We start from the raw sequence: 25,938 nt of genomic DNA on the forward strand, positions 1-25,938 counted from the left end.
CAGTTAATTTGCATATCTCCCTGATTAGCCAATGGGAAGGGTAGCAGTCGTACGCCAATTACCATGTTTCTCTTTTATTAGAGTAGATATTCTAATTTAACCAAAATGTTTAGTATAGTGGCCCATTCCTCAACTATCCTTGATGAATGAGAGTTCATGTTAATTACAATTTTTCAGTCTCAAATGTGATATCACTGTTTATTATTGATATTGTCAACTTGTCTTTGGGATTCTTTTTATAAATTGGAGAATCAGAGTATTTCCAGAATCAGAAATGCAAATTCTCACTTTCATTCTAGGTAAACTGATGTGAATTATAATAAAGGGTGTGAGAACTAAAAGTTAGACAAGAGTTAAGGTAGTTTCTTTAAGAGGAAAGCATGCCTTTACATTCTCTGAGTTCTTTGGGTGGTTAAGTAGAATAATCAAGGGATAAGATAACTACATATTTAAGTTTCCAAATAGTCATTAGCAAAGTTTTACTGTAAAGTTTATTAGCAAAACTGAATGATTGTGGAACTGAGTTTGTTTTTTAATGTAGCTAGGAAACTTTCTTCAAGCAAGTAAATTGAGGGTAGAAGTTATCTAACATGTAAGTACTTTATCGAGCACCTATTATGTGCTGGCTCTTTGGTAGGGGCTGTGGAAACAAAAGTGGTCCTTGTTCTCTGCACTTACGACTCTCAGAGTGTATTGAGAAGAAATAGATATCTCTGTCAATGGTATAGTAAAATAATTGAGATTTCCAGCATCCTAATTTCCTCACTTCCCAATTTGCAAACCAGTCACGACATCTGTATAAATAGTCAGAAATGCATTGCAAAAACTCAGATCTTGCAGATCCGTCTCCCCTGGGCCGTCAAAAGATCTCCAGAAGGTTTCACAATCTTCAGCTTTCACAGGGCTTTTGTAGCCAGCAGGAAATGGCAGACTAATTGCCATGTGGGAAAACATGAGGTGTCATGTCTTTGGAGGAAAATGATCCAAACTCTATCTAAGACTCTTGGTATCTGGTTAAGTTTAGCAAGTGAAAACGGACTTAGGAGTCTGTGCAGACTCCTCCTTGAAAGTACTCAGGGAGTGCGTTGGTGTACTCAAGCAGACACCATCAATAATAGAAAGTGTCTTGCTTTTATACAGAATGATGACATATTATAACATAGAACATTACATTCAAACTTCTCAAGTCTCCTACCTGCCCAGCCCAATTTAGAACTCACCTCCTTCAACCTCCCAGCTGCTTACTCATGCCAGAAATTTCGGCGTCACCCTTCATCCTTCTCATATCCTCACTTTCTACAACCATTTCTTCAGGAGAATAGGAATCTTTTCCTAGTTAGAGTTCAACTTCTTACTGCATCTGCCCCCCCAGCCCAGTCCCCTCAGGCCTGGGTTCTGCAGCAGCCGCCTCCTTGGTGGGTCTCTTTCTGTTCCTAACACATTCTAGTCAGCGTGTTCTCACACAAGAGAGAGATTTCAAGAGCAGTAAATCAGATGCTATCACACACTTCTACTTAAATTCCTGCAAGGTTATTTCATCATACTCGGGGGAATCCAAGCTTCTTATCATGGTCTCAGAGGCCCTACCTGATTGGCTTCTGGCTGGTGCTCTGAACCCACTTCCGGCCGCTATGCCCCAGCTCACCCGGCTCCAGTCATACTGGCCTCCTTACTGTTTCTGGATGCTGTTGAGCTGGTTCCTGTCTGAGGGAGGGCCTTGGCGTGGTCCAAGAATGTCCTTTCCCTGGAGATTCTCATGAGTCACACCCCCTCTTTGATCGTCTCTTTTCAAATGTTACCACTGCATTTTCTCTCTTCTCTAAAGGCACTTCCATCATTCTGTTTCCTTCTCTTGCTCTATTTGTCCATAAAACTTACTGCTTTTCGATAGGTGTATTAATGTTTTCTTTGTCTTCTGTCTTCCTCATTTGAGTCTAAGTTTTGTGAAGAAAAGAATTTGATCTCGTCTGTTTACCGCTCCGTCCTCAGTGCCCAGTACAGAGCCTGGCAGGTAGCAGTTGTTCCAGACTGGGTACGTGAGTGAATGGTTTTGCTGTTACTTATTAACATCCTTGAGCTTGCTGCTCAGTGAATATTCTTCCTCAGTCTTAAGCTCCAGTCATCATTTACTTAATGGTAACTGTATGTTCTGTGAAGATATTTAAAAAAAGGTCTGGAATAATTATATAGAACTTTCTACTTTATATTCATTGTTACATATATTAATTTATTGTGTTAGGCATTTAGGAAGCCATCCAAAAGAGATGCCAGGAGGGAACAAAAAAAATGTTCAGGACAAGCTTATAAGGAGGGGACTAAATTCAAAATTATAAAAATTAGTAGTGTCCAAGTTGGACACACAGAGAATGAGAGATGACAGGAGTAACTCAGGCCAAGCATCATGAACTTATCCAGAAACGTTGTTGCTAATGAACTGGAGATCCACATATGAAGAGTGGAGTATGGGAAGTTGTGGCCAAAGACAGGAAATTGTGTCCAAGGAACAGCGTTTTGCTTTGCTGGAAAGAGACTTTTTGTAACTGGAAATTATAAAAACTGAGTATGATAAGATATTCTGCATGTGTGTTGACGAGGAAAGAGGTGTTAGCAGAACTGAATTACGGGACATTTTGAAGCTGGTCTGAACATGGTTGGGAACTAGAGGACAAGGAACTTCTTCAGATTGTTAGAAAGAAGTGACAGTGATGTGGAGAGGAATATATTTCTGATGAACCACCTGGAAACTGAAAGGGGGTGAGGTGAGATCGAGGAGAGAAGCCTGGAATGTCCCAATATGATAAAGCGACAGAGTTCCAGATGAGCCATCCACTTGAAATTGGTTTCTTTTCTCCATGGTCCACAAATTAATCATCATAATGAAAATCTCAAGAAGAGAAGTGCCAGGAAAATGATACCCGTAACAGAGGTTAGGTAGCCTGTGAGCCAGCATCCCTGCTTTCCTCAATGCAAGCATGTCTCACACACTTCTAGCTGAGCTAAGGTGACATCACCCGGGTCAGCTCTTGGCCCCTACAGAGTGACTTAGAGTCCAAAGTGTTGAGGTACAGTACTTTTTAAAGCGCTGTAATACTTAATATATATTAACAAGCTTGACCTTAGTATTCTTTTATAAATGAGTCAAGCTGCTTTGCAGACCCAACTCCATAATTTATAGTTATGTTCTCAAGTATTTCTTCCTGTGAAGGTATGGCACTTGTTTCTTTCTCAGTGACACTTTGAAAAATCTTACTTTTTGATCATCCCATTTATTTGCTCTGAAATACTGGGATGATAAAATATTGGAATTAAAAGGGACCAAACATGTTTTAACTCTAGGTAAGACCACATCTCAAATATATGAGCAAGACGGAAGTCTGTTATAGTTGCATCAGTGATGGTTGATCCCAGAGTTTTTACCAAGCTCAGGGCAGGGCTATGCAGTTTGCCAACGATCTTGTCCATCGCTCATCCTCACCTCCTTCTGTCCTCCTCCTTCTTTAGTCTTCTTTTCTCAGTTGGTTACATCATTTGGAAGTTGCTTTGTGAGCTAATAACTTTTCCGGGAACATTTGAACTTTAATAATAACTACTACCAAGCACCATGCTAAATACTTTGCATACATTAGTTCAAACCCTTAAAACCCCTCTTAGAAGGTGCTGTCCTCAGTTATCAACAGGAAATCGAGTCTACGAAAACTTGAGTAATTTAGCCCAATGTCACAAAACTAACATGTCATTAACAAGTTCTAGAGTTTGAATTTCTGTATCTGATTCCAGTGTCTCTGCTCTTCTTGTCACATCTCGCTGACTCCTGTAGAAACCCACAGCTCTTGAGATTCTCAAGAATGAAACTCCCAGAAGCATGACTGGTTGGTGAAAGTTTTGCTACGGGATAAGGATAAGGATATCTGGGACGGATGTAACTGTTCACCTACAAAACATAGTTAAAAGTCACTCTGGCTTTATCAGGAAACATCCATTGTTAGACCCCTGGGATGATAGGCTTAACTCTCCTTGGAGGTAGTCTCAGATGCTTTACTGCAGATAAGTTCATATTATTCTTTGGTCCCTGTATCCCCAGTGGAAGCCAACACGTGTCCCTCATATGGAGGGAGAAGAAAAGGACAACCAGTCCTCCAGCTCAGGCACCAGACAGCTTCTCATGCTCCAGGCTTCACCTTTGGGTCAGACCTGTTATGCTCACACAGCTCCAGCAGCATGGCGTCAACCACACCTGTTCACTCTGAGCTTCTTCCTCCCTAGGTACCATCCACCTTAGATCCTTGCAATCACTGAGGGGGGCCTGATTCTCAGAGGCTCATTTGCATTACCAGAGATTCTTTCTGATATCTCTGTGCCACACTGACAGTTTCATCTCAGTGTTTTCCTTTGTGGCATGGCCTAACATTCAGGGAGTTTCAGATTGCTGCTAGCAGTGCTCTGCCTGCTAGTTTCATCTTGAGAACATTGTCCCCTGGCCTTTAACCCTATCCATCTCCTCCTCAATCACTTTGGAGGCTCTCTCCCCTCCCCAAGGATGACCCATCGCTTTAGTTGGATCCCAGAACTGGGCACAGTGATTGGCAGGACTTGACCAATGAAGAGTACAGGCAACAATGACTCATATTCTTTGTGACTGATTCTCCATTATCACTTTCTGAAGCAGTCTGGTTGTTTCTTTCTAGTCCTATAGAAAACCAAGTTTACCTTGATAGTATTGAGATTTAGAGATCATTTCTAAGTTTCGCAAGGAAAGAGGTAAATTTCCCCAAAAAGGGCTGTGTTGTCTCCTTCCTCAGTTAAAAAGAGATTTGGGGTCGGCTTTGTGTTTTCGTTGTGGTTAAAAATGTGGAATTGCTTGTTTTGCAATAGGTTTTGTTCTGTGTTGCATACAATTTTCTCCTTTATATCTTTTTTTCCCCTTAAAATTAAATCCAGTAGAATGTGAAAGAAAGAGAAGTGAAATAATCTCCACAGCTGCTGAGTTTTCCTGGAAGGCAAAGACATCTCAATTTTAAACTTAGTCTTAGGACATGAAATCGTTGTTCTTTGAAACAGCTGTCTGGTCCAAAATGCCTTTGTAGTACCCATTTTAAACAGCAAATTTTAAAAACCGCTAGGAGCTTTGTAAAGATTTCCTTTATCTGGGTTATGCATTATTTTCAGTCTTTTGAGTAATTGTTAAAATGACAAAACTGACTGGAATAAAACAGATGTCTGTTTTTTGTTTTGTTGTTAAGGGGGAAGAGGGAAATATCTTTGGGGTATTGGGATTTACTTGGTATCTAAATGACTCTAAATAAATGATTGTTGGTATCTCAGCATTCTGTTCATCACAGATTTTTGTGCATTGGGCCAGGATATCATGTGTCCCTCAGGGCTTAGCACCATACCTGTCACATAGTTCCTCAACAAATGTTTATTAAGCAAATAAATCAATGTCATGATAACCATTATACAGAATGACATGTCATGTAACCAGACACATCATTCATCCATCCTTCCGTTTTCTTCTATGAAGACACCTGGCATGGAAGTTTTCCTTGATAGAAACTCTGAGTTTGAAGATGTATATCAAAGTCTCTACTATTTTCATTAGTCCATTATGGGGTCTCTTGCCCATGATTTTATGCAAATCAGCTCTGGCATTGTGTATACTTTTACTACCTCTTGGAGTTATAAATTCCATAAGTAAAAGGTAGTTGTAGTTCAACTCACAGGCTAGATAACTAAGGCATTAAGGGAGCACAGAGGAGAGAAAAACTTGTGCAATTAATGCTGCCTGGGGAATGTCTGAGTCAAGGCTGTAAGAATGAGTAGACATGTACCAGGGGTTGAAGAAGATGGTGGACAAAGGCAACAGTGCCAGACAAAGTCTGAAGGATGAGAGGATGTGCCATGGGATCCCTGGCCATAGCACTGTTGCCACTACCACCATCACCATTATCAGTATCATCATCACCAACTTCTACATAAATATCACTCACACAAGACACAGGTTGTCAATTGAAGTGTTTGGTTTTTTGTAAATATGGTTTATTTTCTTTGACGATTCAATTATATCCATTTATGCTGAAAACTGTGGGTGTACCTAAAATGGCCCCCTCAGACAAGTCACTGAATAGCCAAGCTTCCTGCATACCAGATTTTTTCTTTTTGACACAAAGAAACTGATGTGTGTGAACAGATCTGGGGCCTTAAACAATTTTATGCTTCTGGTTATATGCTTCCCTCCCCAGTCCTGGTCTCACTGAGCGGAGCCTAAATGGAGATGGTGCTGGTGACCGGGAGGGACAGGGGTCAGCACCCGTCATATGCAGCCCTGTTCACAGAGCAGCCCAAATGTCCTGATGCACCCAGGACACCTTGTTGTATGGAGCAGTGGCATGAAGGCTATTTCTCCATGTGATCACAACTCATACAGAACCTTCCAAACTGAGTTCTAGGAACTGACTTTGATATAACTTGACAGGGTTAAAAGAATGATAATAATGGTGACAGGTAATGATTTAAAATAATTTGATAGGCTCATTTTGTGGGGAGCCATTATGGAAAACCATTGCTATCATGACATGCCAGTCCCTCTTACCCTTCTAGAATTTTCCTCTGCCCTGTTCTCCTCAATACTAAAAAACTTATACAGATACCTTCACCTTCACCCAGGCTCTAAGATTTCCCATCAGCCTTTCTCCAGGTATTTGGGGGTCAAAAGAAACCCAATTTCTCCATATTTTGCCACAAACTTTTTTCTGCTTAATCCATACTGTGCCTTCTGGAATTAGGTCTTGCTTCTCCTGTGTTGATAATTCCTCATAAATCTAGTTCTTTAAAACGTTAAAAAAAAAATGAATGTTTAAAGAATTTATATAACTAGAGGCCCAGTGAACGAAATTCGTGCACGGGTAGGGTCCCTAGGCCTGGCTGGCAATCAGGGGCCTTCCGGCTGCCGGCTGGGGCCTTCCTTCATTCCGCACTGCTCCCTGGTGGTCAGCGCACATCATAGTGAGCAATCGAACTCCCAGTCTCCCAGTCGAACTCCCGAGGGGACACTTTGTATATTAGCCTTTTATATAGAGAGATTATTATTGGTCAGTCATTAACACAAAAGTAAGATCCCACCCGAGGTGATTCTTGAGAACTAACTGCTAAGGGGAAAGAGGCTGGGCTGGTACTGACAGCTGGTACCTTTCCTAGCACGCGATAGGGCTCGGCATGGAGGCCCTGCCACTCTGGCTCTACTCCCTGGATTTCAGAAATGCTGAGCTGGAGCAGATTTTTACCACAACCTCTTCTGACCTAATAAAGGAGACAGACTGAGAATAGCTGTGGTTCTCTCCCTGCTTTCCTCCCCAGTTGCCTTTTTTGTGTTTTTTATTCCTGTCTAAAGGCTTTCATTGCTTTGGGCTAAATGAAGTTCAGATTGCAACAATAGCTTTTTCAAGGGATATTGTAATATTGACTAATTTGCCTGCTATTGGTTATGCCCAAGTACTAGTAGACACATGACCTGTGGCTGTTTGGCTTGTCCTCCTATGGGAGAACACTTAATGAAGCTAATAAGCTGTATTAAAAGAAAATAAACAAGTTTCCATGGCCCCCAGCCTCACAGCCGCATATATGTGGTTATTATTTATGATGCTGAGACACCAGTCCCACAGCTCCAGCTGCCCACTGGGCATTTCCACTCAGAAGGCCTCTGGCACTTCCTGTCTAACCCATCTGCAGCCCAAACCATTAACCTCTCTTCAAAGCCAGCCCTCACTGTTGGAGTTTTAGGGGGTCAATAAATCACACCCTTTCCTTCCCCCCTCCAGTTAAAATTTGTTGTTGCTGTTTTTAGAAGCACAGGAGACAAACAGATAAAGTGTAAAACAAATGGGCCTAGATCTGCAGCCAAATATCTCCCTAATACTTCAGCCCCCTGCAGTCACAGCCACAGCCGAGCATCCACAGGCCTCCTCCACAGGGGAGCTCACCAGGGCATCTTGGAATGGAAGAGAAACACATGTGTCCTCCAGGCACGAGCTTGCTCAATTTCTCCTTTATAACACACCAATCAAATCAGTCAGTTCTCCTAGTCTCTCTCTCTCTCTCTCTCTCTCTCTCTCTCTCTCTCTCTCTCTTTTTTTTTTCGGCAAATGAGGGCAATGAGAATGCACATTCCACCATTTAATCACTAGTCTTTGTACTTTAACATTTAACTTATTACTTTACTATTTCTTAATATATATTTTTTATCATTGGTAGTGTTACAGATCTCTCCCATTACCCCTCCCTTACCCCTTTCCTTCCAGCTCCTACCTCCCCACCCCCGAGTCTTCACCACCCTATTGCCTGTGTCCATGGGCTATGCATATCTATAATAATAAAAGCGTAATATGCTAATTAGACCGGACAGCCAAATGACCTTCTGGACATCATTTTGGATGTCCTTACAGACGAAGCCATGGTGGTGGGGGCCAAGGCAGAGGCAGTTAGGGGCAATCAGGCACGCAGGCGAGCAGTTAGAAGTGATCAGGCAGGCAGGCAGAGGGGTTAGGGGCAATGAGGCAGGCAGGTGAGTGGTTAGGGCAGTCAGGCAGGCAGACAGGTGAGTGGTTAGGAGCCAGCAGTCCCGGATTGCGAGGGGGATGTCTGACTGCTGGTTTAGGCCTGATGATCGGGCCTTAACCGGCAGTCGGACATCCCCCGAGGGGGCTCGGATTGTGAGAGGGCACAGGCCAGGCCAAGGAACTCCACCGGTGCACGATTCCGTGCACTGGATCTCTAGTATGCAGGCTGGGCTGAGGACGCCCCCCCCCTTCCAGTGCACGAATTTCGTGCACCGGGCCTCTAGTAAGTATATAAGTCCTTTGATGTATCTCTTCTCGTACCCCCACCCCCACGTGGAGGTATGTCAGTTTGTTCCATGCCTCAGGTTGGGACAGCATGGATGGACCTGGAGAATATTATGCTAAGTGAAATGAGCCAGTCTGAGGAAGACAAATATCACATGATCTCACTTATTTGTGGAATTTCCTTGTCTTTTGGGGAGGAAACAGTGAAGTCTGGGGGGCAGGGGCTAGGAACCCTAGACCCTTCAGGAAGCCAGGAGATCAAGTTCCCACTAGCGATTCACTCCAGACTTGCCTTTTTTTATTGAGATTGCCTTCTTAATTTATGTGACATCAGATTGAGCATTTGGGTGTGAGCAAGAATACTTCTACATGAAATATTCTATATTGAAAAAATCTCCACCACTTCTGCTGTAACCTAGATCTTTTTCATCATAAATAAGACCCCACAGTTATAACCAAACTCATGTTTTCAGCTCTTCCAGGTGACTGGGATGAATGCTGACACAGGCCTGGCTCGGTGGCCATTGGCAGCCAGAGAGAGTCAGGCCTGGTGGTGACTCAGCTGACGCTGCAGCTGCACTTACAGTAAATGTGTTTTGCAATACTCTTGAATTTTAAAATAGTTTTTGCTAAAAATTAAGGTGTTTTATTTAAAATTGTTATTCTCTTTGGGTGGGCTCTTCACTATGTCAAGAAAAGGAAATATCAAAGATTGAATATCACATCAACAGGTAAAAGAATCTCGTCCCTTTGGCAATGACCTGTCAGTACAGGAGAGGTCTGGTTTTATAGGAGGGAAGTGCAAAGGACCTAAAGGTAGTGAGAATAATGCATCATAATAATTGTTGTAGTTTGTACATTTTACTTGTATATTTACCTGAGGCTGGGCGTGGTATTAAGCAATGCTCTTCACACATCTAACCTTACAGTAAGCCTGAAGTGGATACTGTTACTCTCCCCATTGTATAGATGAGGAAACAAATTCAGAGAGGTTGCCTTACCCTGTGTCATCTAAGATAATAAATGGCACAACCTGGATTTCAACAGGTGTTCATGGTCTTTACCATAGTCTACTACATTTTACTTAACTTACATTAGTAAAAGTTTACTAGAACGCAGGTAAGAATTCCACCAAACTTCTGTCTCGCATCTGGATAATACTGTATGTAGCTAGAGGTTTGTGATCAGTTGCTGGCAGCTCATTTTTAGAAAATCCTTTTAAAATAGAACAAATTCCTGGGATGGCAAGAAGGATGCTGTGTTATGTTATCTAGATACCTCTTCATATTAGAAACATCTGAAAAAATTGGCAGAAGGGTTGGCTTAGCAGGGGTCCTCAAACTTTTTAAACAGGGGGCCAGTTCACTGTCCCTCAGACCGTTGGAGGGCCGGACTATAGTTTAAAAAAAAAACTATGAACAAATTCCTATGCACACAGTGGTGGCAAAAACACCCGGCGGGCCGGATAAATGTTTTCGGCGGGCCGCATGTGGACCGCGGGCCGTAGTTTGAGGACCACTGGCTTAGAGACTTGAGGACTTGGGGAGCATATAGTATCTGGTCTCCAATGCTTGAAGAGGTTTCATAGGTAAGGAAATTAAACTTCACATTTTTAACATCCAAAGACATTCTTATGACACGTGACTGAAAGTTATATGTATAATCAAAACATGGGCTCATCGTGTGGTCATATTCTCTTCCAGGTAGCACTTAGAAGCCCTTTATGCATGGGATGAAATTTCGCCTGCTCCTTTTTAATGTTGAGGTGACTTTTATTTTTTCAAACTGTAAAACACATAGTTCAACTTGATTTCATAGTGAAATCATTCAGAAGCTCCTATCTGCATGATTGCAGCTGAAATAGACTAAACAAAAAAAAAATGCAGTCAGTACAAATTGCTGTGGGTTATCTATACAGCTACAGCATGTGGTGAGAACCTGGAAGCTGCATCCACAGAATTTATGAGGCTTCCCGTAAATCAGCTCGGTTCAGTGTTTCAGACCCTGTATCCAGCTCTGCTTGGCTGTCTAGACACAGCCTGAGATGAAGCTTCAAAAAATGGGTATAAATGAAGCAGCCAAAGCCACCAGAAGTCTTTGACCCTCTTCTAATGTTTCAACCAGATAATTATTTTCCCTCTCAAGAATTTGGCTATCCTTTGAGGGGGAAAAAAATCAAGATTTTCCATGTGAAGAGCCCCTGAAAGAAAATACTCTGGAGAAAGGTCAGTGAGAAAGGGCCAAAGCTGGATTCTTCAGATCTGCTTAGAGAATGTGGAAAGTCTGTACCCTTTCTGCTGTGCGTGCTGTCCAGCTGGCCAAGGGCTCTGTGGCCTTTGGCCAGCTTTGCCCTCCCTGTACCTTTACATCTTAAAGGAACTTGTGCTGTGCAGTGGAAATGCCTTGAATGGAAACCTAAATGGTAGCTAAGCGCTCTGGTACAGAGGTAATTAGATAGTTAAAAACGGATGGATTTTCATTTCGTCAAGATAATACATTGTAAGATAATCCATTACCCTTTCTGCTCTGTAGCAGAGATAGGATCTTTCAGACTTTCCAAAAATAAAACTTTCATACTTGGAGAGTACACTTTCATTAAATATGCCCCACTTTTCATTAAAATGACAAATTCTGTTTGTTGTGGTTCATCTCCTTAAACTTTTTTTATCTTACGTTTTCTGTAGGAAGTTAAGGATTCAATCAGAAATGAAAAAAGGTGGTTTTAAAAATAAACATAGTCCAAGTTCATTCCATAGTTCTTTTGTTCATTCATTCATTCAACAAATTTTTGTTTTAAGGAAGCCACAGCTTGTGGTAGGCCCAGGTTGTGCCATTTGTTAGCTATGTGATCCTGGGAAAGTCACCTATCTAATCCCCCTGAATCTCAGTTTCTTCAGCTGACAAACAGCTCTCTTACCAACTTTGCAGGATTGCTATGAAGATTAAATGAGATGATTTTTTTTAAGATGGTGAAAAATTAGAAGGTCTTCTTTTGCTCTTCACCCTCCATTGTCATATCCAAGAAATCATAGCAACAGAGAGGGAGAGTCTCAAAAGCCCTAGAAATGTCAGTCAGCTTTTTACAAGACTCGTGGAGTGAACTAGGTTGAAATTCTGTAAGTGACTAGTGCATACTTTACCTTGTGTAAGGAAAATGGGCTAAACAGGAAGACAACAAAAAGAAACTTCTATAGTTCCTCACTGAATCAGTGTGAGAAATGTGGATATGGCGCCCACCAGAAACCCAGATAGCAACTTTATTTGGGACCAATTCAAAGTATAAACCCAAGTAATAATTACAAATGGGAAAGTCCAGGTGCAAAATGCCTGATAATAAATATTTATTCAAGTTAAATATAGAGTTCCAGCTAAGTTATTGCTTAAGTGGAACAACAGTGAGTGCAAAAGCATTAAAAGAAAAAGATAAAAAGAGACCCTTAAAGAGATGTGAAAACAAGAATTCAGAAATAATCTTTTAGGTCAGTATTTCTAGATAGATTAGCAATTATCATGAGATAAAGTAGAGGAAAATAAAAAGCTTCTCAATTCTTTAATAAGTCAAGAATTATTGTTTTGTTTCTGAATTTCATATATACAAAAATGAACTAAAGAATGATTTAGAAAACTTAAGAATAATCATTTACTGTAGAACTGAGACTGCTAAAAAAATATATAGAAGCCAAAAAGGCATTTTACTTCTCACCCTACACAAAGGAAACAGTAAAGAGTATTATAAAATGTTTTCAAAATGACAAAACTAAATCCAAGTATATAGCTATGGCAAAAAATAAACATGATTAAAACATCCCAAGTCTCCTGGGGAATAGAATGATGGGTATAAAAATGATACAGTCTTTGCCCTCATGTTTTTTATGGGCTAGTTGGGAAGACATTATCAAAATCAATACATAAGTAAATGAGAAAGAAAAAGAAACATAATGTCAAAATCACCAACTGTGATCAGTGCTACGAAGGAAAGGGAAAGATGAAATAGAAGCATTTATGAAAGAGGAGCTGACCTGCAGGGGTGTCAGGGAAGTAGTGTCTGAGGATGTGATGACGGAGCTGAGATTCCCAGGCAAGAGTAGGAGTTAACTGTGCAACAAGGGGAGGCAAGAGAGCTGCAGGCAGAGAGAGCAGTATATTCAGAGACCTTGGGAGCAAGCATGGCCCATTGGGGAAGGTAAAAGTAGGCCAGTGTGGCTGCAGCAGAGAGGAGGAGAGCTGAGTGTGAGAAGAAGCTGAAGAGGAAGGAGGTGGTGGGCCAGACCACACAGGGCTCTGTAGGCAGGCAGCATAGGGAGTGTGGCCTTTTCCTAAACCCAGGTAGCTATTAGCATGTTTTACAGAGGGATGAAAATATCTACTCACATTTTCAGTTCATGATGAGGATTCAGTGAGAACAGATTTGATGCTTGGAGACCATTGAGGAGGTGATAATATGATGGTCGTCAATATACCGGCAATAAAAATTTAGGTGGTAAAATGGGAGAGGAGTATGAAAGAGTGGAAGGTGGCTAAGATACCCCCCAAAATCTCTGATTACACTGCTGCTCTGTGAAATGGGAACACCAGTGGGCAATTCAATCATACATGTCAACAGGCCTTTGAGATACTCAAGTGGAGAAGTCTGTAGGCAACATGAATCTGGTTCAGGTCTGGACAGGAGATATAAGTGTATGAACCATCTGGGTTCAGGTGTAAATTGAGACTTGCAGGCATGGATGAAAAAGAAGAAGAAGAGAAAATGATTGTTAATCTTATACACTGCTAGTGTCTGTCTAAATTGGGTTATTTTTTTTCTGGAAAGGTGATTAAAATGCATATCAGTATCTTAAAAAATGACCATAACTTTGATCCTGTACCTCCATTTCTAGGAATCTATTCTCAGAAAATAATAATCAATGTGACAAAGGCTTATAGATAAAAATATTCATTTAAGCATTATTTATTATTGCAAAAAATAGAAAATTACCTGTCTAATATTAGGAGGAGATTAAGTAAATTACCATATATTTATAATAATTAATGTTGTCATTATAATTGGATGTTTACAAAGATGTAATTGCATAAGTAGATGACTGTGATATAATAGTAACTGACAAAAGACACCAAGTTGATAGAAATGGAGATAAAAACTTAACTGTGTGAAAAATGCAGAGAACAAGAGTATAAGAAATAAGTTTATCTGTAAACAGTGAAAACAGGATGATTGTCCCAATTTTTACTTTTATCTAGTTCCCAGATTTTTTTAATGGGCATTTATTATATCTTTTGTATTTTTTATTATTAGGAAAAGGAATATAAAATTATAGTATTGCCCCAGTTACAAATATGCACTTGATAGACACTGGTTAACATTCTCTCCTTTTCACAATATTGATCAGTTCTGTGTTGTTAAATCTAGCATAGTATTTTTGGTATGTAAGATTACTGCTGTGCAATGTAAACTCCTATGAGTCACTCAGACTTGTAAAATAGTCTCAGAAAATTAATCTGATTACCAGGCAACAGCAAATGCTTCCCCCTCAGAGCACCTCTCCTCCATGGGCACCCATTTCATCCCATTGGGAGCGTTTGGATTTCTTTTTAACTTCTTGCTCAGCAGTACAAATGACTGAATCCTTTAATGGCAAGCTTTTTAAAAAATTATAGAATGCATACATATAGGAATTCGCTAATTATTTTAAATAAAACGAATTGGTCTGTGTTTTTTCCTTCCAGGGACTGAGCCAACCATTTGGTCTGCCATTTGTATCACTGTCTGCAGTAATAGAAAAAAATCATTCTGAATTTGGTTTAGAACTAAAAGCATGGTCTTTTTTTAACTCCAGGAATGTATACAAAGACTATCGCTTCCTTGAGCTGGCCTGTGATTCGCAGGAGGACGTGGACAGCTGGAAGGCCTCTCTGCTAAGGGCTGGCGTCTATCCCGACAAATCTTTAGTAAGTGGGAGAAGTCTCTTATTTTTAACTTATTAACCATTTTTAAAAAACAGAATTCTACATGTTATATTTTAGAGAAACTAGTTCTCCTTTGACCTAATTTGGCACAGTTTTAAGCAATACTTTGCTTATATTTTTCTCCGTTAGATTTCTATTTTAAGAAGTTTATCGGTATATTTAGACTGAAAGAAAATGCCCCACTCTACCATAAAACATAATATATATATAACCTCAGACCAGGATATAGTTTCTTTGTTGTAACTTAAAATTTTATTTTCCTTTATATGATACTCCACAGTTGTTATGGTATTAATACAAGCAGTTTATTGCATTCTTTATATAATCATAGCATATATATATAATTAATCGTGACACTCTTTTATATTCTTAAAAATGTACTTATTTTTATAAAAAGCTACCTTCTTTTATTATGTCTGTAGTACCTGTTCCAAAATTATATCTGTTCAAACTCTGGTTAATGTTACTGTGAGTGTGAAGAAACAAAAAAATATATAGCTATTCCCACTTACCTTTATTAATATACTTTAAGTGTCTTGAAGACACTTTTCTCATTCAAGCTAATAAACAGACCTTCTATTTGTGTTCTTTGGAAAATGTAATATTATACAGACAGGTCTGGATTTCAACTTTGCAGAAGTCCAACCCAACACACATCCACACACTGTTAAACAGACTCTGCACATGAGCGGCCCTCACTGCTTCCTCGCTGTTCCCCACACAGCATTGTACTATCCAGTGCCCCCCAGAACTAAAGTGCTGAGACTTAGCCTTGGGGACTGAGTCCAGCTTGACCACCTGGGTGCTTCCTGGGCTCTATATCAATTTGTAGGACTGGTCACACACAGGGATATTTCCAGGCCCCAAATAGGACAGAGTGAGTCTGAGATATGGACGCAGTGTGGGACCATTGAAGGCATTCTGGGGACATTCCGACCTGACCATGTCCCTGAGGTTACACTGGAATGTAACCAAGTTCTGGGATCAAGGGTTGAGGATTTGTGCCAAAATGTTCTCACTGCTGTTACCTTAGCTCACACATACACCTCTTAACCCCGTTCAAACCTCCTTTGTCTGGTTAGCACCTAAAATGATGTACCCACACAATATCTCCTGTGCACTCCAAATGGGGTGACACCAGACCCTTTCCCGATGATGCCAGGCAGAGAGATGTAGATACATGATTTTCATACTCATCCAGCTTTGACCAGTTGTGTACATACATACTTGCCTAGATAACTACCATTCTAAAGACCAACGTGAGAAAGCATTGAAAAAAAATTATCATTCATTCTGATCATTATTTATTACTCTTTCCTACCTACTGATGGTAGCGTGTTTAATTTCACAAGCATTCTGTATTAAAATGTATGAACATTCTAGGTTGATTTCATATTCATTCATTTCATAAAAGCCTATTGAGCACGTGCTTTTTTCCAGGCATCCAGTCTAGGCACCAGGACACAGAGGTGAGCAGTGAGGTCCCGCCCCCAAGGTATAGACAGTAATCAAGGCAGTGAATAACCGCATAGCTGTAGTGTAATGTAAGAGAGTGATAAGCTCTATAAAAATACAATAGGTTAAAGGGATAGCCAGTGCTATGAGGGCAGGTGAGCTTTATTTTAGGAAAGGTGATCAGGGGAGCCCCTTGGAAGAGCAGACGTTTGAGTAGGCTCATAGAGGAAGGGAGGGAGTAAACGATGAGAAAGTCTAGAAGAGTAATTGTGCAGAGGACTGGCATGGGCAAAGCCAGTGCAGTGTCTTAGAAGAGCAACAAAAATGTCGGTGTGTCTGGAACACACAGAGGAAGACCAGGAATGGTTGTGTTTCCAAGAGGAGAGTGGTCAGGGGCAGGTTGTGTAGGCCTCGGAGGAGTGGTGAGCATTTGAGGCTTATTCCAAGTGAGGTGAGACATCAGTAGAAGGTTCCGAGCCAGTTTAGTGACGTGATACGATTTTCATTTTTCAAGATCATTATGGCTGGGTATGAGGAGAAGCAGTAGAGCACATGGTGGGTTCGAGCACAGGCTTTAGTGTCTGGCTACCTGTTGACATTCCAGATGCTCTCGTACAAGCTGTGAGATGCTGGGCAGGTTACCTGGCCTTTTTATGTTTCAAGACTCCCATTCCTAAAGTGGAGATAACGCAAGTCCCCATGGCTTGGTTGACAGGATTGAATGAGATAATGCAAGAAAATCACTGAATAGAATGGACACAAATAAGCATTCTACTTTTATTTATAATGATGATGATGATCAATTTATCACATATTACTCTCTTTAACAAGTAGAAGAAAGAGCTAAAATGCTGTGGATGTTATAATATAGCCCAGTGAGACTTTATACTATTTCTATCTCCCAAATATGTTTGGTTATATAAAATCTGTGTGTGTGTGTGTGTGTGTGTGTGTGTGTGTGTGTTTCTTTCTTACATGTAACTGTAATGTTTGTGAAAATGTTTTCTTAAGTAATAATTTTGTTAATTCAGCTTATTTTATTTTTTCAGCATATTTAAATGCACTATGCATTTTTACCATTAAATAAATCACGTAATGCATCTCTTGTGAGGAATACACTTTCTTGGAAAAGCACAGTTACCTTCCCTTCAGTGAATTGTTTTTATAAATATGAATTTTCACGTGTCCACAGCTCTACACAAAGAAGCAGCTCAATGAAATACTAGCTTTCTTTTTTTGCAGAATGCTCAATTTTAAGTAAATCTAGAGATTAAGCCAGTCCTACACAATCAATTTTGGTTCTTTTCACATGATTTTTATTTATTTAGAAGCACACATTCTACATAGTGGTTTGGGAGATCGGGACAAAGGGGTGTTTTACTACAAGCCAAAGACATGGCAGGAAATTAAACTTGGCAGCACGCCATGGACGTTACTTTTCTCAGTTTTCATCATAAACACTATTTGCATTTTTTTATGCACCAGGTTACATTACACGATTGCTTGACTTTCAGATGGTTAAATGGCTGCTTACTACTGAAAACAATCTGAGTAGAACCCTTGTCTAAACATCCTGTTTTGTGACAGATAAGACTTGGGGGAAGGGATACTTTCAGATACAGTTATTTATAATTTAGAAAGATTTGATGAAGACATCAGATAAAGCTAATAAGAGATGCCTCTGTCTAAGTGGGTTGTTTTGTTTTTGTATCAGTAAGCCATCAAGTCAACAGCCAATCAGTCAATCTCTACCCTAATAATTAAACTTTTATGTGTCATACATGGACATGAGTCTAGACTCAAAAAGCTCTGCTTTCTACAATTCTATTTTAACTGGAAAAATTCTACATTGATTATTATTTTTTTATTTGTATAAGGTTTGGCTTCATTTAGATAAATAGCTATCACCTAACCTGGAATAAAATGATGTTTCAGACCAGTTTGATTTTCAACTAAGTTTGCACACTTTTTTTCAACATGCTTTTCCCCATCATATTTTTCTATCACATTCACATGATGGAATGTTTTCATGTCATTAATATCATAATATTCTGCTACTCTGTTTCTTCTGTCTCTTAGGTCATTTCTCTTGGAGTTTTCTACTAATTATTTTTCTTTGTTTCCTGCCCTTCCACCCTCTTCCCCTACTTCCTTCCTCCCCTTCCTTCCTCCCCTTCATCCATCACTGTTGTGTTGGACTCTAGAGATTAACAGATTTTTTAAATGTTGTCATTCTTACTCTATGGGAGTTCCAAGTCTAGTAGAAGAGACAGAGGCAAATAAATAATTACTCTACAATTTGATGAACTACAGTGGATATCTGTATATACTGCCATAGCCCAACTGTACAGTATCTCCCCCATGTGCACTTTTTAATTAGCTTCAGTCCTTGATCTCTTTGGATCCAAAGCAAAACGTAGGCTTCTTGTGTGAGCAGTGTCGTTGTGACCATAAGGTGGAAATGAGGAGTCCTGGCTTCAGTTTCCCACGGTGCCACTGATCTACCCCCAAAACCCACACACAACCTCTCTGAGCCACAATGTAGCATTCTTTCTGAGCAGCCACAGTATTTTAAAAATATATTTAAACCTGACCTTAGCTAGTCTGGCTCAGTGGATAGAGTGTCAGTCTGCAGACTGCAGGGTCCCTGGTCTGATTCCGGTCAAGAGCACATGCCCACTTTTTGGGCACGATTCCCAGTAGAGGGTGTGCAGGAGACAGCCAATCAATAATTCTCTCTCATCACTGATGTTTCTATCTCTCTCTCTCCTTCCTTCCTCTCTGAAATCAATAAAAATATATTTATATTAGATATATTACAGTGGGGCCTTGACTTACGAGTTTAATTCGTTCCGTGACGGAGCTCGTAACTCAAATTACTCGTATGTCAAATCAATTGTGAATGAGTGAGACATGTGATGCTGGGCTGATGTTGTGGCATTCACTGTGACGTTCGCTGCGCCAACTAGCGGTGGGGTAGCTGAAGCTGGCTCATAACCTGAATTTTAGCTCGCAACTCAAAGCAAAAAATCGGCTGAGAGACGGCTCGTATCTCAAAAAACTCGTTAGTCGGGACACTCATAAGTCAAGGCCCCACTGTGTGTGTGTGTGTGTGTGTGTGTGTGTGTGTGTATAAAAAACAGCCTAAGCGAACGTTACAACCGATGATGGGACAACTGGCCAGTAGCTATAATGTGCACTGACCACCAGGGGGCAGATGCTCAATGCAGGAGCTGCCCTTTGCTGGTCAATGTACTCCCACAGCCAACCTCCTGCAGTCCCTCCCCCTGGCTGGGTAGTCAGTGCGCTCCCACAATCAATCTCCTGTGGCTGGCAAACGTCCCACGGTCCCTCGCCCCAGCAAACTGGTCCTGATGGCCCCAATCAGGACTGAGTGAGACGGCCCCGATGGCCTTGATCACTGAGGGACCCTACCTGTGCATGAATTCGTGCACCAGGCCTCTAGTCTATACTAATAAAAGGGTAATATACTAATTAGACTGGACGTCTTCCAGACATCCTTCCAGACAAAGCCATGATGGCGGGGGCCAAGGCAGAGGCGGTTAGAGGCGATCAGGCCGGCAGGGGAGAGCAGTTAGGGGCAATCAGGCTGGCAGGGGAGAGCAGTTAGGGGCAATCAGGCTGGCAGGGGAGAGCAGTTAGGGGCAATCAGGCTGGCAGGGGAGAGCAGTTAGGGGCAATCAGGCTGGCAGGGGAGAGCAGTTAGGGGCAATCAGGCTGGCAGGGGAGAGCAGTTAGGGGCAATCAGGCTGGCAGGGGAGAGCAGTTAGGGGCAATCAGGCTGGCAGGGGAGAGCAGTTAGGGGCAATCAGGCAGGCAGGCAGAGTGGTTAGGGGCGATCAGGCAGGCAGGCAGAGTGGTTGGGGCAATCAGGCAGGCAGGCAGGTGAGCAGTTAGGAGCCAGCGGTCCCGGTCCCGGATTGTGAGAGGGATGTCCCCCAAGGGGTCCTGGATTGGAGAGGGTGCAGGCCAGGCTGAGGGAACCCCACACACACAATCCATGCACGAATTTCATGCACTGAGGCTCTAGTATATATATAAAAAGCCAGCGACCGGAACACCATTAACAACCAGAGCAACCTGCAGACTGAAGGGTCCCTGGTTCGATTCTGGTCAAGGGCACATGCCCACTTTTGGGGCTCGATTCCCAGTAGGGGGTGTGCAGGAGGCCAGATCTGGGGGGTGGGGCCAGCCAGCCAAATCCCCTGCGGCCTCTCCCTGATCACCCCCCACATCCAAATAGGGGTGGGGTCAGCTGGCCAACCTCCTACAGCCCCTCCCTCCACCCAGAGCCAACCTCCTGCAGCCCCTCCCCCCTGGCTGGCCACACCCCCGATGGGCCCCCACCACCCTGATCAGCCTGCAGCCCCTCCCCCCAGCCAGCTCTGCCCTCAATCAGCCCCCTCACTCTGATCAGAGGCAGGGCTGGCCAGCCAACTACCCATGGCCCCTTCCCCAGGCCACTGGCCCCGGATAGGCTCCCACCCACCCCCTTCTGGAGTGGGGCCCTCCGGCCAACCTCCCGCCATCTCCTCCTCCCAACAGGCCCGGCCCCAATCCGCCCCAATTGGGGTTGGGCCGGCCAGACCCCACCCATGCACAAATTCTTGCACTGGGCCTCTAGTATATATATATATTTAAAGCTGAATTTGGATTTAGCAGAATTTTATTTCTATTTCCTTTGGCCATTACACTGAAATAAAGACAACTATAAAATTTTATATCAAAGAAATGTGTAGGATTTTATACATTTTCAAATTAAAATTTTTTTAAATAATTAGATAAAATGTATGTGCATGTATCAGTAGTTACAGGCTACAATTAAAGCACTTTTACAAGACTATTTACAGACCCATGTACATAAACTTTTCCTATAAGTTTGAATACAAACAAATGTGAATTTGATTAAATATCTAAAGAACATGATATAACAAATGCCTGATGTTTCTGGCACAGTTTTGTCGGCCCAGAGCATGACTTAAATTATACATGAACAGTAGGAATTCCAAATTCTTTGGAGCATTTTGTGTGAGTGAAGGGAGGTAGACGTTAAGTCAAATCCACTCACATTTGAATCCCGACCCTTCCAATTATTAGCTGTGTGGCTCAGGCAACTTAACTTTGCAGTTGTTTATTCTTTTTGAAACTAAGAGTAATAATGCCTTCCTCAAGTGATTTGATCAGATTAAGTGAAGGCAGTTACGTATCACATTGAGCTCAGTGCCCAGAACTGGGTGGATGTGCTCAATGCCATGTACATTATTGTTGAAAATCATTAATGTGCTCATGAAGCTGTATCTTCCCATTTAGTAGTTCCCTTTTATTTGGAAACTATCATTGGGAATGGGCATTGGAGGGAGAATTTCCCCAACTGTTGGCTGAGGAAGCCGACTTGCTTAGGTGGGTCTTGGGGTTTCGCTGCCCTGTGGACAGCCCAGCTCGAAGCTCCATCAGTCAGGATTGAGCTGGAGAGGCTGTTGGGAAGCGAGGATTCACAAGCCTGCCCTCAGAGGCTGACCTGCTGGTTCTCTGGAGGAAGCAGACCCCATATCCATGCAGGCCTTGAAAAGAAATTTGGTGCAAATTCAGTTCCGCATGTTAGGTCATATACCCCAGGACTTTTTATGAGGTTTCTATTAGCTATATGGATAGGTGGTTCTCTCATATAGTGTATGATTTCTTAAGAGATGAAAATTGGCAGTAGAAAATGGAATGCCCTGGAATTTCATTATACCTCTGTATTCAAAACTCTCCAAGTCATAATGCTTTTGGGGACTGCTTTGGAGGTTGAAATCATACTATAATGAAGCCTTCTTGGGACTTCAGAAATTCCTTTTGGGTAACCTCCAAAACTTAACCATCCTTTGTGACAAATGACCATTAGGGGAGTGGTCTCTGTATCTTTCTAGGGAAAGAAGAATGGCCACAGACCTCCGTCAATATTTATTAATGTGGCGAGGACCACTCACATGGGTTTATTCAGCTGACTAATGATACGAGACTAACAATGCCCACCATAGCGCCGCCACACCTCCCTTTATCCTTAGCTGGCTCAGTGCTTGGAGCAGCTACCTGACCAGTTCCGAAGAGTCTTAGTTATTCCTTAATAGAGGCACCTTCAGGGATCCAAACACAGAGCATTTACAGTTTCCCACTCCAGTCCTGTCCCACCTCTCCCAGCATAGATAGTTGGGAAATGATTGAGGAAACAAGAAAGGACAGAGCCCCTCCTCGTCCTCCACTTGTACGTTTCTCCCCTTTAGGGATGAAGGCCCCTACTCTGTGACATCACTGTTGCCACTACAAACAGAACCATCTGTATGGAGCGAGGAAGCCAGTCATTCCCTAACGTGCAGAAATAGTTGGTGGGACTCCTGAAACTGATTTGCTAGATCAAAGCTGCACGGCTGTGGAATGCAATAAATTCCATCTGCTTGAGGAATTTGCAGCAATATTGCACTGCTTCGGAGAACCGGAGTCCCATTATTCTCCAAAATAGACTTTTTCTGCTGTTAAAATGCCCTGTGGGGAGCTTTACTGCCTTCTTGAGCAGTTGGCATATTTTTTACCAAAGACTCCTTTCCCCCCTCCATTCATTCTTCTATCCTTACATATGTCTCATGTAAGCCAGTGCTGTGAACGGTTCTATCACAGCAATGCACAAGGCCAAGAAACTCCTTTTCAGTTTTATCAGTGTCTTTACATTTCTGTTTTTATTAAAGATGATGGCTGTGAAAGTCCTTGAATTAGACATTTCCTCCAGGTCACCAATTGGCATTGTTTTCCAGAAAACAACACTCCCCTGAAATCCTTGCCTAACCCGCCCTCCAGAAAACTGCTGAAGGTGTGATTTCCCCTCCACATCCTCTCTGAGAACCAAAAGCCAGATCTCCAGCCCAACCTGTCACTCCACCCCATGCTCTGTCCCCTGCACAGATGCATGACTTTTCCCAACCGCTGTCTTCAACTCAGCCTCTCAGCTCAAAATTCCTCCCTGGCCCTTTGTGAGAAGAGCTCAGATCTGTTCCCTGCCCTTCCCATCATGTCTCTCTCGCGGGATCTGACCCTGTGAGGACTCAAGCCGCCCTGGGACTAATGAATCACCGCTCTATTTTTTTAAGCCATATGTGAGTTAAATTGTTTGGTATAAATCATTCTCTTGCAGCTCTAGTTGAAACAGGAGACCCATTTTCCTACTGCCCGTCCCTGGCTGCTGCTCTGTGTCTCTATCCAGTGTCCCCTATAGAAATAACTGCATTTTTGGGACAGTGTTTATCTTGGCCACATCCCCACTCTACAGTGAGCGCTTCCTGGGCCAATCCAAGACAAAGCTCATAATTTACAAAATAAAAGAACGGTACAGAAGGAGGTCAGACATGGCCTGCTTACCCTGTTTCCCCAGAACCACCCACTCATTCCTTCTGCTCTCTTCGCCTTTTTTTTTTTCCACCTTCTCTGAAACCAAGGATGCGGTGTTTGTTTAAAAACGCATTGACTGCTGAAAATTTCCGTTGGCTTGGCATGTTGGAGGAGGGGCTGTCAGGAAAGGGCAATTCGACATACTAAATACTTTGCCTTTCATGCTAACAGTTCACTCCTTACCAATTGAAACCCATGCTTTTTGGCCAGGTTCCCACACTCCAAGTATCTCGAGTAGGAAGAAAGGGAGAAATCTCTGTCTTAACTTTCTGCCGTTATAAATGTGTGATTTCATTTCATCTAAGTAGGTCCTTTGACTTGTCCTTGAGCTCTGGGTGCTGTGTGCATACGTATGGGATGTGAGTGACCAGTTAAATTACATATTTTGATTTTGCTCTAGCTCAGAAATTACCTCATGGTTTTAACATAAATTCATGTTTAACCTATTTCTTTTTCTTCTTTCCCTTGCTGCTGCACGTACAGGGGAACAACAAAGTAAGTTCTTTGTCCTGCGGCAGCTCCTCTTTCTCTACTCCCCTCTGCATGCATCTTGGCAAGTGCATTTCTATGCACGTTAAAATGACTGTCGTTTGTAACCGTACACAAATGATATAGGGTGTGCAAAAGCCAGGGGCAGCATGCATTTGGGTTCCCACAGTGGCTGTGCTGTTTTGACCTTTTGGAAGGGAAATTGGTCCTTCAGAGTTGATTATTGGGCATTGATATCATAAGGAAAGAGATGGACACTGAGAGGAAAGGTTATGATTTAATAATGAGGACCCTTTGGCAGGAAGGATACAACAATCTGCTGCAACTCAGTGCAGCTGAAGTTTTGGACCCCAAATCAAAGCACTGCTGTTCCTGTGCAGTTATAAAAACCCCAAACTGAAATCGTCAATAGCAGGATGCTGGCTTAGCTGATGCAACTGAGTTAGATCAGCACTCTACCTTTGAAGGTGCCTTAAAATGGATGGAGGAGGGTGGGGTCAACATTTGACTTGGCTTCTGCGCCCTTGATGTGTTCCAGCTGGAGGAAGGTGGGAGGGTGTGGGGAATGGAGAGGGGCTGAAATGTGCATGATAGATTTGTGAAACCGGCAACATGCACAAATGGTGGACATTCTCATAATGTTGTTGTTATAATAGATAAAGGAGCCATTTAGTCGTTCATAGGGTTGCTAGCTTGTTTAAACTTTAATTCAGGTTTTCCAAAAGGTAAGAACTACTTCACACAAATATTAATTACATAATAGTCATGTAGTTGGGAAGATGGTCTTAACTTGAGCGGGGTGATTGTTTTTTATTTTGTTCTAATGAGACTTCTTAGTGCTTTCTCCCACCAGGTGGCCCACTTAAAAAGGGCCTCATTGAATACAATAAGAATTGAAAAGAATCTGCTCTAGAAGGGTCTGCCCGCATATTTAAACCAGCTGGAATTCATCAAAATTGCTATTCATAAGCCATACATATAGAATGTAAAACAAATGTGGGAAACCTTGCAGTTTAATTGGATGGAATGTGCTATTATGGAATAAGTTGACGTAGATGGTATTGAAAAATGTGTCACTTTATAAATTTATACCAAGTAATAATATTTAATGAAGTTAAAAATAATACAAGCAACGTACAAGACAGGCATTTGTGAAGGAGCAAAGGGGTAAACTCAACCCACTGAGAGTTCACTTTTTTAAAACAGGTAAGTTATGAAATTGATGAAAGATTTATTACACTAAGTAAAGGATACTATTTCTCATATTATGACTATTAGGGGAAAAAAAAGTTGGATAAAATGTAAAAGCCAATATTTCAGTTCTTATACCAGATAACGTATTTCAGTGTTTGAATAGTAAGGATGTCTGATCCTGGTCACTTACACTGCACTACATTGCCATGTGCTGGGTCTACACTGTGCTGAGTCTGTGTCCACACTGCACGGAGTCTGCATCTACATTGCTATGTATTGTAACTACACTGCCATGTGCTGTGTCTATACTGTGCTGAGTCTGTGTCCACACTGCACTGAGTCTGCCTCTATACCGCTATGTGTTGTATCTACACTGCCATGTGCTGTGTCTATACTGTGCTGAGTCTGTGTCCGCACTGCACTGAGTCTGCATCTACATTGCTATGTAGTGTAACTACACTGCCATGTGCTGTGTCTACACTGCCACATACTGTGTCTATACTGTGCTGAGTCTGTGTCCACACTGCACTGAGTCTGCATCCACACTACCATGTGCTGG

General features: G+C 41.9%; 1 protein-coding gene across 3 annotated transcripts in view; it reads left to right on the forward strand.

Moving 5' to 3' along the window:
• The window catches only part of DNM3 (dynamin 3), a 373,409-nt gene that overhangs the window by 271,619 nt on the left and 75,852 nt on the right, over positions 1 to 25,938 (forward strand). For all 3 annotated transcript variants that reach the window (XM_014540885.1, XM_014540883.1, XM_014540884.1), the window contains exons 17-18: positions 14,672 to 14,783; positions 24,180 to 24,191. In XM_014540885.1, coding sequence (XP_014396371.1) covers positions 14,672 to 14,783; positions 24,180 to 24,191 — 124 coding nt within the window. The remainder of the gene's footprint in view (positions 1 to 14,671; positions 14,784 to 24,179; positions 24,192 to 25,938) is intronic.

The sequence above is a fragment of the Myotis brandtii genome, unplaced genomic scaffold (genome assembly GCF_000412655.1).
Source record: "Myotis brandtii unplaced genomic scaffold, ASM41265v1 scaffold250, whole genome shotgun sequence".
Lineage (NCBI taxonomy): Eukaryota > Metazoa > Chordata > Mammalia > Chiroptera > Vespertilionidae > Myotis > Myotis brandtii.